Consider the following 16797-nt stretch of genomic DNA (forward strand, 5'->3'; position numbering starts at 1 on the left):
GTAGCTCCTCACCGACAGAATGATGTACTTTGAGAATCAGATTTCAGGATAAGTTGCACTAGTGCAGAATGGTTTCTTCTAGGCCGACTTGTATGTTGTTAGAAACAAGAACTATCTTTACTGCAGTGTGATTTTAAAAGTACAGTGTGTAGGATTTGGCGGCATCTAGAGGTGAGGTCGCAGATCGCAACCAACTGAGTACCCCTCCGCTCACTCCTCCCTTTCTAAGACTGAGTTGATGTCGTTCGCCTCGCTCAGAGGCCATCCTTACCATAATAGCACTGCTTTAGGAGCAACGGAAGTCAGACGGCGGCTGGCGGTAGCACGGTTTTGCACTCTGTGGCTCACGTTACCGCAGTTTCCCAAGCGTGTTGGAGAACTACGGTGTTCTTCAGGTCACATAAAGACGTGAAAGGCTCTCTAGAGCCAGAGTTTGGTTTGTCCATTCTGTGCTACTGTAGAAACATGGCGGAGCAACATGGCAGACTCTGTGAAGAGGACCTGCTCCCCATGTAGATATGAAGGACTCATTCTAAGCTAACGAAAACACGATTCTTAGTTTCAGGTGATTACATAGTTATGAATATTACTGTATTACATTTCTGCTAATAGATCCCCTGAAATGCGACACACTTTTCTTTTAAGTGTATATACCGTAATGATTATTTTGTTTATTTTTAAACTGTGAATTAATTTCTACCTTTGATTGTTGGACACTGTACATAGAAAATGTGCTGGTTAATTAAAGTGAATTTATTTGTGTTAATTTATTTTATGTCGATAAGATATCATTTATTTAGGAACAGTGTGGTGCTACTGTAAGAGAAGATTATCATTTTTGCTTTACTGCTTGCCAAAATCAGCAAACACTGATATTCACATACACACCATCACACACTGCACAATTCAATAAACCAGCACTCTTTGCATGTGCTGTGAATCCACAATATACCACCCTGACTATAAAATGCATTGTTTCTCTCCACATACTCTGCTTCTATATTACAGAATTTTGAGTCCAGCGATGCATAAGCATGAAACAGTATAATTTATTTTCAGTTCACAGTGCATACATTGTGTGCAGTTGTACCAAGTTACTCATCAATAGCACATTAGATTGATCTCAGTTGTTTAAGACGGTCATTTTCTCTGCAATGAGAACATGCAAGTGTGCACAGAATCAGAAAATCAGTAAATGGCATACAATATCATTACAATACAAAATAAAAAGGACCGAAAATAAGTTGTAACTCATCCAAAGTTGCCACTACACTGAAAGTATGGTTGTTTTTTGTCTTTAATGTGTGGTTAAAGGGGAAGTGATGTTAATATCTTTGAGTGTTCTCAGTCCGTAGTACCTCTGTTAACGCTGCTACATAATCTGTCACTTCTCTTTCACTCCAAATTTGTAATTTCAGGACAATTATACTATATATTTATTGATTACTTTACACTCGTTATATAAGGCCTACAGTAATCACAAGCCTGCAGACATTGAAATGACATCATTTCTTTCTTAATATTTCTTACCACAAACCTCTATGGTTAGATTTACAGTAACCAAAGTAGAAGTGTTTTCTTCTAAATGCAAGGCAGATGACATTCAACTCCACAATACCCAAATGCAAGGCAGAATGAGTGGACTGTGCGAGGCCCAATGTTATTTCCATCATTCTCCGTTTGATGGAAGCGCTAAATACTGAAATAATAATTAATACTAACAGAATAGTAACCACTAAACTAAACAAAATAATCAACACATAAAAGCACATACATGCAGATACAACAGTAAGCATTGTACTGTGTACAAGCAAGCGTCAGTCTCTGCTCTTTTTGATTAGAAGGTGTCTTCTGAACATCAACGGCTACATCAGACATTTGTTAATATTCTCTCTCTATTTTTTTCTTCCAAAAATAAAAATCTAAAAACATTCAAATATTAGGTGTCATTTTTTTTTTTTTTTACAACATGATACAACACCAATCATATATTATTATCCATGTAAAATAAACTCAAGCCAGCAAAAATACACCTCTATTCAGTTGAAAATAATCTTTCATCATTATGAAATCAACTAGAGGAACTCCTCTGTCTTTAAATGCATTTCGCTCAGACTGAGTGTGTTTTAAAAAAAAAAGAAAGAAATAAAAGAACACAAACTATACAAGGAATCACCTCATAGTACAATCAAAGAAAGAACCTAATTTACAAAAAGTCAAATAACCCAAAGATCTTTTTATTAAATACAGGCGGGAAGATTCCCACCGACCACCGCAGCAAAGGAAAACACTGAGTAACTCCAGCTGGACCGCAGCCCAAACTGAAAAACAAAACAGCTATAAAAACAATGCTAGTAGGTTCATTTCAGGTCAAAGCAGGTCTGTTTATCATATAAATACCATAATGCTCCTAACTGTGATTTAAGGTGGTCTGAAAACATTGCATACACCTCCTTTCTATAATACTGTACCTTGTTCTGGTTATACTGGGTGGTACTCTTACTGTATAAGGCACACCATACACACCAGTCTGTCGTAGATACACCTCAGCTCACACACACACTCTTAAATATCTATTCATTTATGAGGCTTCCTCTACAAACTAAATTGATTGTGTTTATTTTTCAAGTAGAATCGTGCATTATAATATAACTACTGTTAAAGGAAACTGACCTTTTGTTGATAATTTTAAATATTTGCATAGTAAATTGTTTTTTTAAAGTGTTTACAATGAATAAGGCCAGTGCAGAGATTGTTCTGGAGTTTTTCTTTTCCTCCTTTTTGGAATTACTAGGATCGGTTTCTGGGCTTTTAGAAGCACGCCAAAGACTTTATGAGCAAATCGTTAACGCAGAGCAGCACTAAAAAAAAAAAAGCGGAGAAATAGCTGCTATTAAACTGCCACACCGACTGGCGTCTGGCATAAATCATAAGAACAACGCGCCATAAATGTAATAATCCCAACACAAGCGCATGAAAAAAAAGCTTTCTTCTTTTCTCCGGGTTTGTGGCGACGAGGAGAACGATGGGAAACCACAAGCTCTGGACGCGGCGTTCCTCTCCACAGGAGAGTCTGTTATAGGAATACGTTAGACTCTGTACAATTTACATCCATGCAGCTACTCTCTGAGGAGAGCCATATTGCTTCATTACAGTACAATCATCACTGCAGTACATTACAGTGTGTGTGACTCTAAAGGACAGAGGCTGTATTTCCTCCTGTGAGCAAAGACAGGGAGACAACGAGTTATGCGACAAGTCTGGTGACATTCTTCTTAATATGAACAAATAATATGAAAGAAAGGAAATGAATTGATCCTACAAACAGGAAATCAATCCCCAACAAATGCACTATTTACTCCTGTTTGAGTCATACTGGCTAAAAACTAGTTCCCAGCTGTTTTAGGAGTCATTTTTAAGACTGAAGCTACATATTTGTGACCCATTTGTTATGTTTTCAGTAGGAACTAGAGCTGCAGTTGGAGTTGCTGCTTCTCCTTTAAACATGCAATAAGGCTGCAACTCATTATTATTAATCTGTTGATTATTTCCTTGATTAATTGATTGGTTGTTTTGTCTATAGAATGAACCAGAAATAATGAAAAATTCCTTATAATTCCCCACAACTCAAGATGTATTCACATTGCGAGACCAACAGTCTTAAACCAGAAGATATTCAGTTTCCTGTCATATATAACAAAAAAAGCAATAAATCTTCATATTAGGTTTTGTGATGTCATTCAGTTGCAGCATGCCCCATTATAGTGGTGAAAAATTGCGAGTAGAAATGTGGTTTTAAATAGAGCTGCAATGATTAATCGATTAGTTGCCAACTATTAAATTAATCACCAACTATTTTGATAATCGATTTATCGGTTTGAGTAATAAAAATTCTCTGATTCCAGCTTCTTAAAGGGACTATTTGTAACTTTCAGAAATGTTTCTTAACAGTGACACCTGTGGCCACGAAATCAACGAAATTCAGCATCGAGCTCGTGCTCACTCGCTCTAAATAGAAATGAACGAGCATCGCTCAAAACAGTGAGGCGACACATGTCAGCTAAAACCACAATATCACTCTATATTTCAGCTGCTTGGCAGTAATGTTAGCTGACCAGATGAAGGTCTGTCCATGAATCACTGCTGATGATTCATGCTGAGGCAGCGGGGCTCTGCAGCGAGAAACTCGTCTCCCTCCGCACGCAGCCGGAGAGAGCAGGGAGACACCGGCACCCGGTCGGTAACGAGTCAGTAACGTTTCTCTCTGCAGAGCTCCGTCCCTTCACAAGACACGGGAAACCTCTGTTGGTCTGGAGGAGCTGCAGCATTTATTTCTGCACAAACGTCCATATTTACTAGATATTCTCAGATCTAGACTAACTCTTCTGCAGTGTGGAGTGATGGCGTCTAGAGGTGGAGCGAGTACGCGAGAATGCGCGCGCTGTCTGAGTGAAGGCGAGCAGGCAGAGGAGGAGAGGCTCTGGCCACACGCGAGTGCGCATATGCAAGCGTGCATGTGTCCCGACCCGCTACATTTATACGCTTAAAAAGTTACAAATAGTCCCTTTAAATGTGAATATTTTCCGGTTTCTTTCCTCCTCTATGACAGTAAACTGAATATCTTTGAGTTGTGGACAAAACAAGACATTTCAGAACGTCATCTCGGGCTTTGGGAAGCACTGATCGACATTTTATAGACCAAACAACTAATCAATTAATCAAGAAAATAATCGACGGATTAATCGACAGTGAAAATAATGGTTAGTTGCAGCCCTGGTAGGAACGAATGGGGGTTCATTTCATGTGATTTGTTCATAATAAGAAAATGTAAAATATCACTAGCCTTATCCTTTAAAGGTCACCATTTCCACATCCACTCCAAACCACATCAACTCTGCAACAACTGGCCACCATTTTTAAGGTCGAGAGTGAAAGTCAGATGTGCTGAAAGGACAACGAGGCAGAACATTAGGAGAGACAACATGGTGAGGGGAAAAGATGAAGATGATGATGATGATGGTGGAGAAGGAGAAAGACATGGAGCACTGACACTGGTATTTCCAGAGTTTCCACTTTAACTTGTGACTGTATTTGCTTCCCTTCAGAGTGACAGATGTGTCCTGAGGAACACAGGAAGAGGAGAGAGACAGAGAGAGGTTTCTACATGCACATCTCATTATCTGGAATGCTATTTAAAAAAACAGCAGCTTAAAGCACATAATATATATTATAACTATTCTATTAATCCAGAGAAATACAGTGCTGTTTAAGTACTGCTAACTGTTGCATTGAAGATCTGAGCGCATCGGAGACTCTGATTACAAAGTACCTGTATGGTATCTAATAGATTAAGACACCAGAGTATCAAAAACAAATCACATGTCCATTTAAGGCATGGTGATAAAAAAACATTTATATTACACAGTGTATAATTAGTTTCAAAAGCCAGAGTGAACTCAGCGTCTGGAAAATCCTCTCCCACTTTGTCGTTTCTGTACCAGGTGGTCAAGACTGAGTACGAGTGCAAATTGAACTTGATCGTGTGAAATGTTTGGAACACTGTGAGTATAATGGTGCGTTAAAGGAGATATATCTTCCCTTCTTAACCCTTAGTACTGAGCCTTTTCTTAAGTCCTTTAAGTGAAGATAGAAAGTTCCTCCCTTACCCGTTGGATACTTATATTTTACCCAATATGTAATTCATGGGTCTTTTTTTTCTGGTATTACAGTGTGAATATGTTACAAGATGAAATATACAACACATGAAATAGATGAATACAGACCAGAATACAACTATGAACAGTAAAAACACTGCAAAAGTCTCCTTCTTATCGAGTCTTTGATGCTTTTGTAACTTTGTGATGAGTTTCTAATGTTGTATTTTCTTAAAATGAGTGAAAAATCTCGCTGCACTCCAAAAACACATAACAATCTCAATACTATGCCTCAGTTTTTTTGGTGTTTTTTTTAAAGTGCCGCTCTCCCAGTTCACAAGATGATTCACTTATTTTCAGAAATTACAACTTTATAAAAGAGGTTTTCAAAGTGGGATGTGGGCCTCACCAACGGGGCTCCAAACTGTTTCAGGGGAGGCTTAGTGATTTGAAAATATTACATTAGTTATCAAAAGAAGATCATATTGATTAGCCTGCATTTGTTTGAGTCAGAAACTAATAAATGCCTTAGTACAGATTTAGTTTCATCCATTTGGTGTCTGAAGTTATGTCAAACAGGAATATCTTTGCTTAATTGTTTAGTATCTATAGAGTCAAATAACAGTCATGATCCCGTAGGCATCCAGGAATTGAGCAAAACCAAGCAAGTAAACTAAGGGGGGTGAAGGGGCTTTGTCTGAGGGAAGGTCCACAGTCTCACACTTTGAAAACCCCTGCTTTATAAACTACCATGTTGTTATTTTATCAGATTATCCAACTCACTCAGAGTAAAATGACCTATTATCTTTCATTCGAAGTGAATAAAGCTGCCACTGTAGTGAGATATTTCTTTAACTTGTTTCTATTGCAAACCATCAACGTATTTCAAGTGTTGTTTTAAATTAAAAAAAAAGGAAGTAGAGACCTTGTTTTTGAAATAGTTTTTTGTTTCAAGATAGAGACGCTCATTTCAAGAAAATTATTTATTTTACGCAGCTTTTAGCTATTAAGCTCCGAGCCGCTGCAACAGTCTGCAGTGCTGAAATATTTAAACGTAAACTCAAAACCTAACTATTCAGCCAGGCCTTTGATTAAGAATGGTTATTGTATCTTATTCACTTATTTTATTGTATTTAAGTGGTCAAAGGTTATTAAATTTCATTGTTATTTTATTTTATTGTATTTCATTTTTATAATTATATTCTATTTATCATTTATTTTATTGAATTTTATGTGTATAATTTGATTGTTATCTTATTAATCTAGTTTTTACTTCAAACCGCTTTACTACTATTACTGTTATTATAGCTTTTAATTCAATTGTATTACATTTTTATAATTTGATTGTCTCGCATGCATTGGTCTCAAATTATCACATTGTTAAATTGTTGAATTGTTTTTGTCTTTACTGTTGTTTTCACAGTTCACACTTGTTCTGCCTTCTTTCAACCTGTCAACCTGATTGATTTACTGGAAACAGGTTAAAATATTCTTACTACACTGGCAGATTTTTCACTTGTTTTAAGAAGATAAGGTTTTCAGGGCTCTACTGACACATAATGTCTTTAAAGATGGAGAGTTGTGCAGTGCAGCGCTTCATCTCGTCCTGTTTGCTGCTCTAGAGGCTGTGACTCTCCGTTTGCCTGTATGACATCAAATTTGTTCATAATGTTTCCTGATAGCAGAGTGTTGAGATAAAAAAGATCTCTGAGACTGTGGCTAGTTGTAATAGAGGAATGACAGTGAATAGATTTCAGTAGAACCTATATGGCATTTTTACAGACGTCCCTACGACTCGTCTGCGGCGTTGCTCTGGACCTGGTGGTGACTGTTGTTGCAGTGAACCTGTGACAGCTGCAGGCTGGTGTGGAGGACTGAGCCGAGGCAACACATGGACTCAATCTCCTCGAGGAGGCCTTGATCCTGTACCACGGACGCCCCCGAGCCTTTACCCTGACCCAGGCACAGGCTGAGACCCAGGAGCCCCTCCTTGGACACCTCTTTCTCCCAAGGGACCTGCATAGCTGAGTGGCTTTGACTCGTCGGGCTCTCCTGACCCTCCTGCTGGGCCCTGCTGCCCTTCCTCTGGATGGCCTTCTCCTGGTAGTGCCTCACTGTCTCCTTGGACAGCACCTTCCTCCTCAGGATGCTGGTGGAGGCAGTCTGGTTCTGGTAGAGGCAGTCCGGGGGCTCCAAGTTGCATTGGGGGTCTGAGATGGTCCGAGGCCGGCTGGCTGGTACGGGAGAATAGTTTGGGTGAGAAACAGATGCTGGAGAACTATAGGTGTGAAAGAGAGTGGGAGAGGGCGGCATAGGTGTAACTCTATGGGACATTATGGGTGAGTAGGAGCGGCGGTCTCCTGGTTGTCGCCCTGAAGGTAGAGGGTGAAGGTCAGAGTTGAGTTGAGGAGGATATGACGTGGAGGTGTCAGCCTCCGGGGCTATGATGACGGGCACTGCGGGAGCTGGCGCAGGTTTCTTTGACACCTTCAGGCTGACCTTGTTGGGCTGTCTCCGTGGGGACGGGGGGAGGTGTTTTCCGTGGACCGCGCTGTCATCCTGGCCCATATTCCAGCTGCCCTGATCCCCGCCTCCACCACAGCCACTCTCACCTGCAGGTTTCGATTCGCTGGAAGGTGAGGGCTTGCTCTGGAACAGAGGAAACAAGGAAATACTATTAACTTAATACTTTTATGAATAAACCGGGGTCTCATGAAATATACACAACTAGTGCAGTGCCCCTCCGGAGTGAGTGCCATTCCAGAGGAGGACGATTGCTCGGCCCCCAGGAAGCTCTGCTTGCAGCGGTATGGCTGCTTGTACCCACCAAGTGTTAAGTTGATTGGATGAACTGTTTTAGAGATATGCGTAGGACAGTTATACATACATATACACACACACACACACACACACACACACACACACAGACAGAGAATACTTCCTTTATAGTTAGATGATGCTGCTACAACGCCACCTATTGGCCAAATGACCTCAAATTCGTCATGGTCACTCAGATATCATATCTACACATGTCCACTAAATGTGGTCGCAATAGCACGACATTTTTTTCTAATATAAGCTCTGCCCACAGCATTTGAGCTGACTTTGAGGGCCTGTATCGAACAAAATCTGCTTTGGTCACGATTCAAAATGGTGGAAAATCAGTCTAGACACAAATGGGCGTGGCTCATATAAATATATTCGTCTGGACCCACAGAACATTTTACTTCTGAGAGTTAAAATGCAAAGTTCATAGTTATAGCACCACCATCTGGTCAAATTGCACCACATTCGACACTGCACTCCTTTGGGTCCCCAGCAATACACCTGCCAAATGTGAAGTAGATCGGATGAGCGGTTCTCGACATATGTGACACAAAAAGACAGACACAGATTCCTCGCTTTTTAGTTAGAACAGCAGAGTCTGAACAAAAACTGTGTGAAATTCATTAATTTTAAAAAATCCAATGTTGTTTTTTAAGACATTTTTTAGTTAAGACAAAATTGTCTATCTGTACCCATCTGGACTAGGGCTGTCAATCCATTACAATATTTAATCTTGATTAATCACAAATGAACACATATTTTATCTGTTCAAAATGTACCTTAAAGGGAGATTTGTTTAGTATTTATTACTCTTATCAACATGGGAGTGGGCAAATATGCTGCTTTAAACAAAAAGATATACTCAAATCATAACATGTCAAACTGCAGCCCAACAGGCAACAACAGCTGTCAGTGTGTCGGTGTGCTGACTTGACTATGACTTGCACCAAACTGCATGTGATTATCATAAAGTGGGCATGTCTGTAAAGGGGAGACTCGTGGGAACCCATTTTCATTCACATATCTTGAGGTCAGAGGTCAAGGGACCTCTTTGAAAATGGCCATGACAGTTTTTCCTCGCCAAAATTTAACGTAAATTTGGAGTGTTATTTAACCTCCTTCGCGACAAGCTAGTATGACATCCCTTAGGTTGTGTAGTGTCATGCGATGCCAGTATCTTCACTCTGGCTTTAAAACTGAGCCCACAACAACCTCCCAAAAGATTGATTGCGTTAATGCGTTAAAGAAAATAGTGGCATTAAAACAAATTGGCATTAACTTGTTATTATGGCGTTAACTTTGAGAGACCTAATCTGGACGCAGTTCTATCAACATAAACTCTTTCCGTTAAACCTCTCTGCCCTCTTTCCTTAAGTGCCTGTAAGTCCTGAACATGTAATCCTGCGTCTCTCTCGCCTACCGGGGCCTTGTAGTCTAAATCCTCCATGGACCTGAAGAAGTCCAGGCTCTTGGCGGCGCTGAGTTTTCCTTGCTCCACCGTCGTGGTGTTCAGAGAGTCCAGGATTTCCTCTAGCAGGTTCATCTGGCCCGAGCGGGAGGAGTCCATGTCGAGTTCTAGCGAGTAGGAGTCGTCGCTGTCCCCGATGTACGAAGGGACGTCTCCGCTGTCCTCTGAGGAGATCCTGAGACAGAGACGGGCAGAGTTAAACAGTGTTTCATAAGATAGCTGTTCTTTAGAGTGCATCAAATGCTAATCTACATTACATTTAATGTAGTATTGTGAATATCACCGAGAACAAGTCAACAATTACACTGTAATAACCAGTTCCTTTGAGAAGAAGCAGTTACAGTCTATGAGTGACATTTCTGTCAACTTGTGCTGTTAATGAGTATGTCCACTTGGGGGCAGTATTATCATGAGTAAAAAAAAGATTGAATGTGCCTGGAAAAGCAACCTGCTATGATCTTTTTCTTAATAAAATCAATCAGTCAGCCAGCAAAAGTTGCAATAACTCGACATACATACTTGAAACAACATGAGCTCCAGTGCCAACGTGTTGTGATCATAAAAATAGGAGTACTCACTTGCTCGCACTGTCCAGCTCATCATCGTCGAGCCCGTAGCCAAGATCTCGAGGGCCCATGCTCATGGGATACTTGTTGAAGTTCTGCTGTTAATGAGAACAACACAGCGAGTGGATGTAGTTAGACACTAAGCATAACATGATAAAACAATAAAAGTGGACCCGGGGGGGAGGAGGGAGGAGGTGTGTTCGGTTTAAAGATACAAGGCTCCTGATAAACATGGAGTCTAGACAACAATATGGTGTTCTGCTGAGGTACAGCTTTTCATAAACTTGGAACCTGACAGAGAAAAGATGCAGGTCTGTGTCTGGTGGGTCCCCATAAGACACCAGTAGCAGCTTGTTTTAATGAGCCTGGACCCTCAGGGTGGAGACTAAATTTGTCAAATTTGGGTCTAGGGATAAAAATCTTTAAAATTCCCCCGCAGTATTTTATCAAACTCAGCATTATGTGCGAACTAAAAGCTTTGTACGCACCGAGAGTTAAGATGTGGGTAGCTACATTAATCATTTGCATGGCGACACCAGTGCGCGTGATTGTATTTGTCATTGCAGAGTGTTGAATGATACTGTAGTTGTCTGACACGGTGGGTTTAATAAGCCACCTGTGTACCATATTTAATGGGCGGGTTAAAGAAGAGACAGGAGCTTTACAGAGCAGGGCAGGACTCTCCCCATGGGAGCCCAAATCTGCCCCAGGCCACTTATTAACATGCCTTCCACTACGACGCACATGTTCCTCTCTCGCTGCATGTTCGCTTATGTTAACACTATCTCTCACTTTCTGATTTACACTCTTTGCATTTACCTTCTTACATATTGCTGCACACCTCCTGTGTTTTTTGGTAATAAGTCAAATTGTCCTTCAGCCCTCATGGGGTACAGTCAGCATTAGAGGGCACTGCAAGAGGCTCCACCTCTCTGCATTTTTATCAGTAAGCTCACGTTAGCCACATTATCAAAGCCCAACACTAAGAAAAAAGGCTCTTTACAACCCTGAAAGTGAGCAGAGAAAGCGGGGTGTGTGTTTAAAGGAGTGCAGTGTTTGTGTGTCTGCGTTGTGGTTGTGGTAGAAGGGAGAAAAAAAAAATCAGAGATACAGAAGGTGAAGAAAAGTAAGAAACACTTATTATGAAAGGCAAAAAAAAAAAGCAAAAGAATGAAGGCGGAAGGGAATTAATGAAAAAAGGAAGCAAGGAAATATGTAGAGGTGAGGAAAGATTCCTCAAAGCCCCAAAGAATGATGGGAACGGGGGGGAAGGTGGAGGGGGGAAGTATTGGACCCGTGAACCAAGCCGGTCTTGATTAGCCGACGCAGTGCCAGCCAGACAGGCGGAATGTAACGTGTGGCTGGCCTGGCCTCATTTAGGGCCTGTGTTCGGCCAGCGAAGACATACACACCCACGTACACACACTCAGTCACCCTATTACACAAAAAAACACAAAGAGTTAAAGTGCCATTTTCTCCATAAAAGTCAGCGGAGGAGATGTGTGCAGTAGCCACTTAAGCCTCTCAGCCATCGGGCTAAACGCGAACACATGTGGTGGCACCGCTGATTGGCCGAGCCGCTCCCCTTCCATGGTAGCTTGGAGCTATAATGAAAGAGATTTCAGAGGGGCTCAGGCCTGGGATCCCTAAACAGCCTTTAATGGATTCCTGTGTCAGGGCAGTAAATCTGGGACCGGGCCGACATGCCAGCCTGCCGAAGCGGCCCGGCAGAGTGGAGATGCACCTGTGAGACACTTGGGGAGGGTGGACAGAAACCATCACAAACAAACACTGTATGTTCATGGTGCGTGTGGTTATTTAGATGTTGCATTTGTGCACAGAGAGATGTGTTTAGGGAAGTAGGGCCTCTCTCTGCGTCTAGGTGTTTATTAAAGCAAGGTGAACCCAAACACAACCAGACGCAGGTCACGAAGCCGGGCCCTCTGATCTCGGTTACAGCTCTGGTGCTGTCTACAAAAGGAAGTTCCATAGGGAGCCGTAAATGGATGGTACCTCACTTCACGGCTTTATCAATTTGTCATTCCCTCTCTTCACTGTGACCCTTTAGTGCGGCAGTTAAGATTAGACTATTTACAACAACCAAGCATTTTACGATAGAAGGAGTGGGTTCATAAATGGCCAACATATTGCATTCATTTTACTGGTGATGTGACATACAAAGTGTGCTTTTGTCAGTCACTTGAACGCAATAATGCTGCTCCTCAAAAGCTGTCAAAACCAACAGCATCAGCTAAATCTGAGATCTAAAATTAGATGTACTATATGTCATTGTAAGAAACAAAAACAACAAAAATATAGAAAGACTCCTCAAATTCGCTATGAGATATTCTCAAGCAGTGCAAACAGGTCCTGTGTTAAAGCTGCGACAGCTCTCCATACCTCCCCAGGCCTGACAGGACAGTGGGAAGCATGAAATAGCAGAATAACAGACTATCATGCCGCTCCTTCATTAGCGTCTCGCTGTCGGCTAATGGGAAGCTGAAAGGTGAGAATGTAAAAAAGTGATTCTCCCTCCATGCCTTCCTGTCTCCCATTTTCTCCCTCCGTCACTCGGCTGTCGGTGACAGATGTCACCGTTTCTGTCTGTCTGGCTCTTGCTTCCCTTTCTCGCCACCACCACGTCGCCACGAGTGAGACTGTACAGATCGCAGAGAGCAAACGAGTCAGGAGGAGATACAGCGGAGGAGAAGAAGAATTCATGAAAATAATAAAAATGGTCAGGCTATTTTAGTAAAACGAGCTCACTCCAGTGGTTTATAAAAGAGGGAGACAATCCTTGTGTGTTCCTTAAATCAAGGATTTGACATCTGTGCTTCTCTTGTACAGTTTTTTAATCCATCCATCCATCCATCTGCAACCGCTTATCCCGTTAGGGGTCGCGGGGGGGCTGGAGCCGATCCCAGCCGACATTGGGCGAAGGCAGGGTACACCCTGGACAGGTCGCCAGTCCATCGCAGGGCTGACACATAGACAGACAACCATTCACGCTCACATTCACACCTACGGGCAATTTAGAGTCCACAATTAACCTAACCTGCATGAACTGTGGGAGGAAACCGGAGTACCCGGAGAAAACCCACGCTAACACGGGGAGAACATGCAAACTCCACACAGAAGGGTCCCAAGCCGGATTCGAACCTGCAACCCTCTAGCTGTGAGGCGCCAGTGCTAACCACTGCACCACCGTGCAGCCCCAGTTTTTTAATCCTAATTTCTTAATTATTTTTACATTATTTTGTAATAATTTTACTTTGATTTGAGTTCCTGAGTACCTGGCTAAAGAAGTAAAAGAATCCTGATGTAAAAAGCAACAAGCCTTTACAGTCATGGATTGTGAGCAAATGTGTCCTCAACTCTAACCCTTCGGTTAGGTATGAAATACATCTAAGGGTCTCTCAGATTTGATACAACAAATCACATTTCATTTCTGTGGTTATGAGGGGAAAATAGTCATCACCGTCCATTTTAGTAGCTGCATTTGGAGAAACAAACTTTCCCCTCCTCTTTCCCTTCCTTCCCTGCATGACCGGTTATGCGGAACAACTACGCCTCTCTGTGACAGGGCCAAACGCTAGCGGACTTTAATAGCCCAGCCTTACATTATACATTTCATATGGTATTTCTGAGTGGGCACTGATCTCACAGCTTGGCAGTGTATGTAAAGAGATGCTGGTAAAATGCAAACAAACCTTGGGGAGAGGCAGAGCCTTTGCAGAAGTACGGCCAAGTCTGTTTAAGAGCTGCTCACTCAAAAAAAAAAAGAAAATACACACAGCGTTTGAGGCAAGATCCACTGCTCGTCTGTCCAACTGGCTGTTGCTGAAAGCCCGCTTCCCTTTCGCTTTAAAAAAGGAGCCATATAAAAGAAGGAAAAATGTGCATTATGCTCATTCTGTTGGACTAAACTCATCCAGTGAAATCACCTGGTGGCTTTCTGTGAATGGCTGCGTGTGCAGTACTGAGACGGTGCCAGCAGATGGCACTTTGGTTTCAGCGAGGAAGCCAGTGGGTCTCTGAAGTGCAGGAGAAACTAAATGAAGTGGAGACTACAAACGCATACAAATAACCATGTAGACACACACACACACACACACACACACACACACACACACACACACACACACACACACACACACACACACACACACACACACACACACCGCTATGGCCAGAGCCACTGCACTTATAATGCATCCTAACTATTCATCTAACAATATTTATCCACAATATTAATCTCACACTGAATATTATGAGCATATTTGGGCTATTTTCCATTTACAATTACATCAAAAATGACTTTATTATGAATTATAACGCACTGTACGCTCTATAATCTACAGTACATGCTGCGAAATAGTTATTAGCTATTCACTTTACCCAGAAAGTATTGCTTTTGCATATTGTTCATATTATAGCATGTTCAATCATGTGCTGAACATAATGCACGCACACTGTCTGTGTAATGCTTTATGAGCAATATTTCAAGTTAAGTGTTATTGTACTAAAAATACATATTATTAGTATCAGCATGTTTGAACTCGGAGACAAATGATGCTGTAATCAGAACCGCACAAATGTACATTTCCACCGTTATCACACGGACACTTCACAAGTCATGTGTACAGTCGGTCCACACAAACACACACACTGCAGCATGAACACACTGAAGTGACTTTGTTCCTCTGTTTTACATCTCTGTCAGCTCCCTGTTCCCCCTCCACCCTAGGCGATGTGGTGTTTTACCTCTCCTGCCTCACCAGGTGAAGAGTCCAGCAGAGCCTGAGGCTGAGCCCGGCCACACGCCTGCTGGCTGTCACTGTCCATAACACACCGTCCCAACCTCTCCTCTCCTCTGCTCTCCTAACAGATGTCATTGTGTTGTCTCCAACCTGAGGCAAACTGCTAAATGCACGTGTGTTTGTGCACATACAATCAAAAACATGCTCAGGTACAAAAGGGCTCACACTTTCTGTTTACAGATGCTTACAGAACAACACACACACACCAGATACACAGAATCTCAAAAACAGATGTGGCACACACACAAGCCCATACAGGAGCCAGAAACAATGGTTGTTGTTTAGTTGTATCAGACAAGAAGTCAGCGGTCCAATTCAGTCTTGTTTTTGTCAAACGAAAGGATTCCTCCTACATTCTTAATCAACAAGCTCACCAAACACTGCGAAAGCACCCACATTGCCAGATAACGGCTGAAATATGTACGCAAATGACAGCGGCACTTTCACTTTGGTACATGTGTTGGCTGATCAAATGGAATATGAATTTCATAACTCTGATTATTTTTTTTTTGCTATGATTAATTAAAAAGGAAGCTACTCCAGGATCATTCATTTCATTTCAAGGACAGACATAGAGGAAAAAAAAAATGATGAATGATAAAAATGTATCAAGTCTTTTTTCTTTCATACGGGAGGATGGGATGTCTTTAATCACATCACATTTTTGGAGCGCCAGATGACAACATGTTTCTGAATTTATATTAGCAGGTGAATGAGCCTTTGTTGGTCACTTGGTCAGAGGTATGGACGTGTGGAAATGACACAGGGAGTCGGTTGTGGAGTGTATGCGCTGTAGCTAAGGACACAACACCAAAAATGTGTCTCTAAGTCTTAAAGGAGAATAAATATCTTATGTTAAATGTAAATGAAGTGAGTTTACTTTAATGAATATTGTTCAATATTAGCACTAGCTTCAATATACACTCAGTTTATTAGGTATATCTACAGCAGCTAAAACTAATGAAGTACAATGCTACCTTTATGAAGGTTATAATGTTCAGCTTTTGTTGAACTTGAAAAGGTGCTGATTCAACTTGATGGTCATTTTAGAGGCTGATGTATTTGTGGTGCTGTTTAACTGTGAGGTGTTTCTAATAATCAGTCTACCATCACTAATATAAACGGGGTACAAATGCAACAATTTATCGATTAATCAATTAGTTATTAACTATTAAAATAATCATCAATTATTTTGATAATTGATTAATCGGTTTGAGTATTTCTTTAAGAAAAAAAAAGTCAAAATTGTCTGATTCCAGCTTCTTAAATGTGAATATTTTCTGGTTTCTTTACTCCTCTATGACAGTAAACTGAATATCTTTGAGTTGTGGACATAACAAGACATTTGAGTATGTCATCTTAGGCTCCGGGAAACACTGATTTTTCACAATTTTCTGACATTTTATAGACCAAACAACTAATTAATTAATCAAAAAAATAATTGACAGATTAAACGACAATGA

General features: G+C 41.2%; 1 protein-coding gene across 2 annotated transcripts in view; it reads right to left on the reverse strand.

Moving 5' to 3' along the window:
- Window positions 1-1031: 1031 nt before the first annotated feature.
- Window positions 1032-16797, reverse strand: part of dennd1b (DENN/MADD domain containing 1B) — a 131332-nt gene continuing 115566 nt past the window's right edge. For both annotated transcript variants that reach the window (XM_074634768.1, XM_074634770.1), the window contains 3 exons: window positions 10527-10612; window positions 9901-10123; window positions 1032-8303 (listed from right to left, as the gene is read on the reverse strand). In XM_074634768.1, coding sequence (XP_074490869.1) covers window positions 7443-8303; window positions 9901-10123; window positions 10527-10612 — 1170 coding nt within the window. In that variant the 3' untranslated portion in view covers window positions 1032-7442. The remainder of the gene's footprint in view (window positions 8304-9900; window positions 10124-10526; window positions 10613-16797) is intronic.

The sequence above is a fragment of the Sebastes fasciatus genome, chromosome 5, assembly GCF_043250625.1.
Source record: "Sebastes fasciatus isolate fSebFas1 chromosome 5, fSebFas1.pri, whole genome shotgun sequence".
Taxonomy (NCBI): domain Eukaryota; kingdom Metazoa; phylum Chordata; class Actinopteri; order Perciformes; family Sebastidae; genus Sebastes; species Sebastes fasciatus.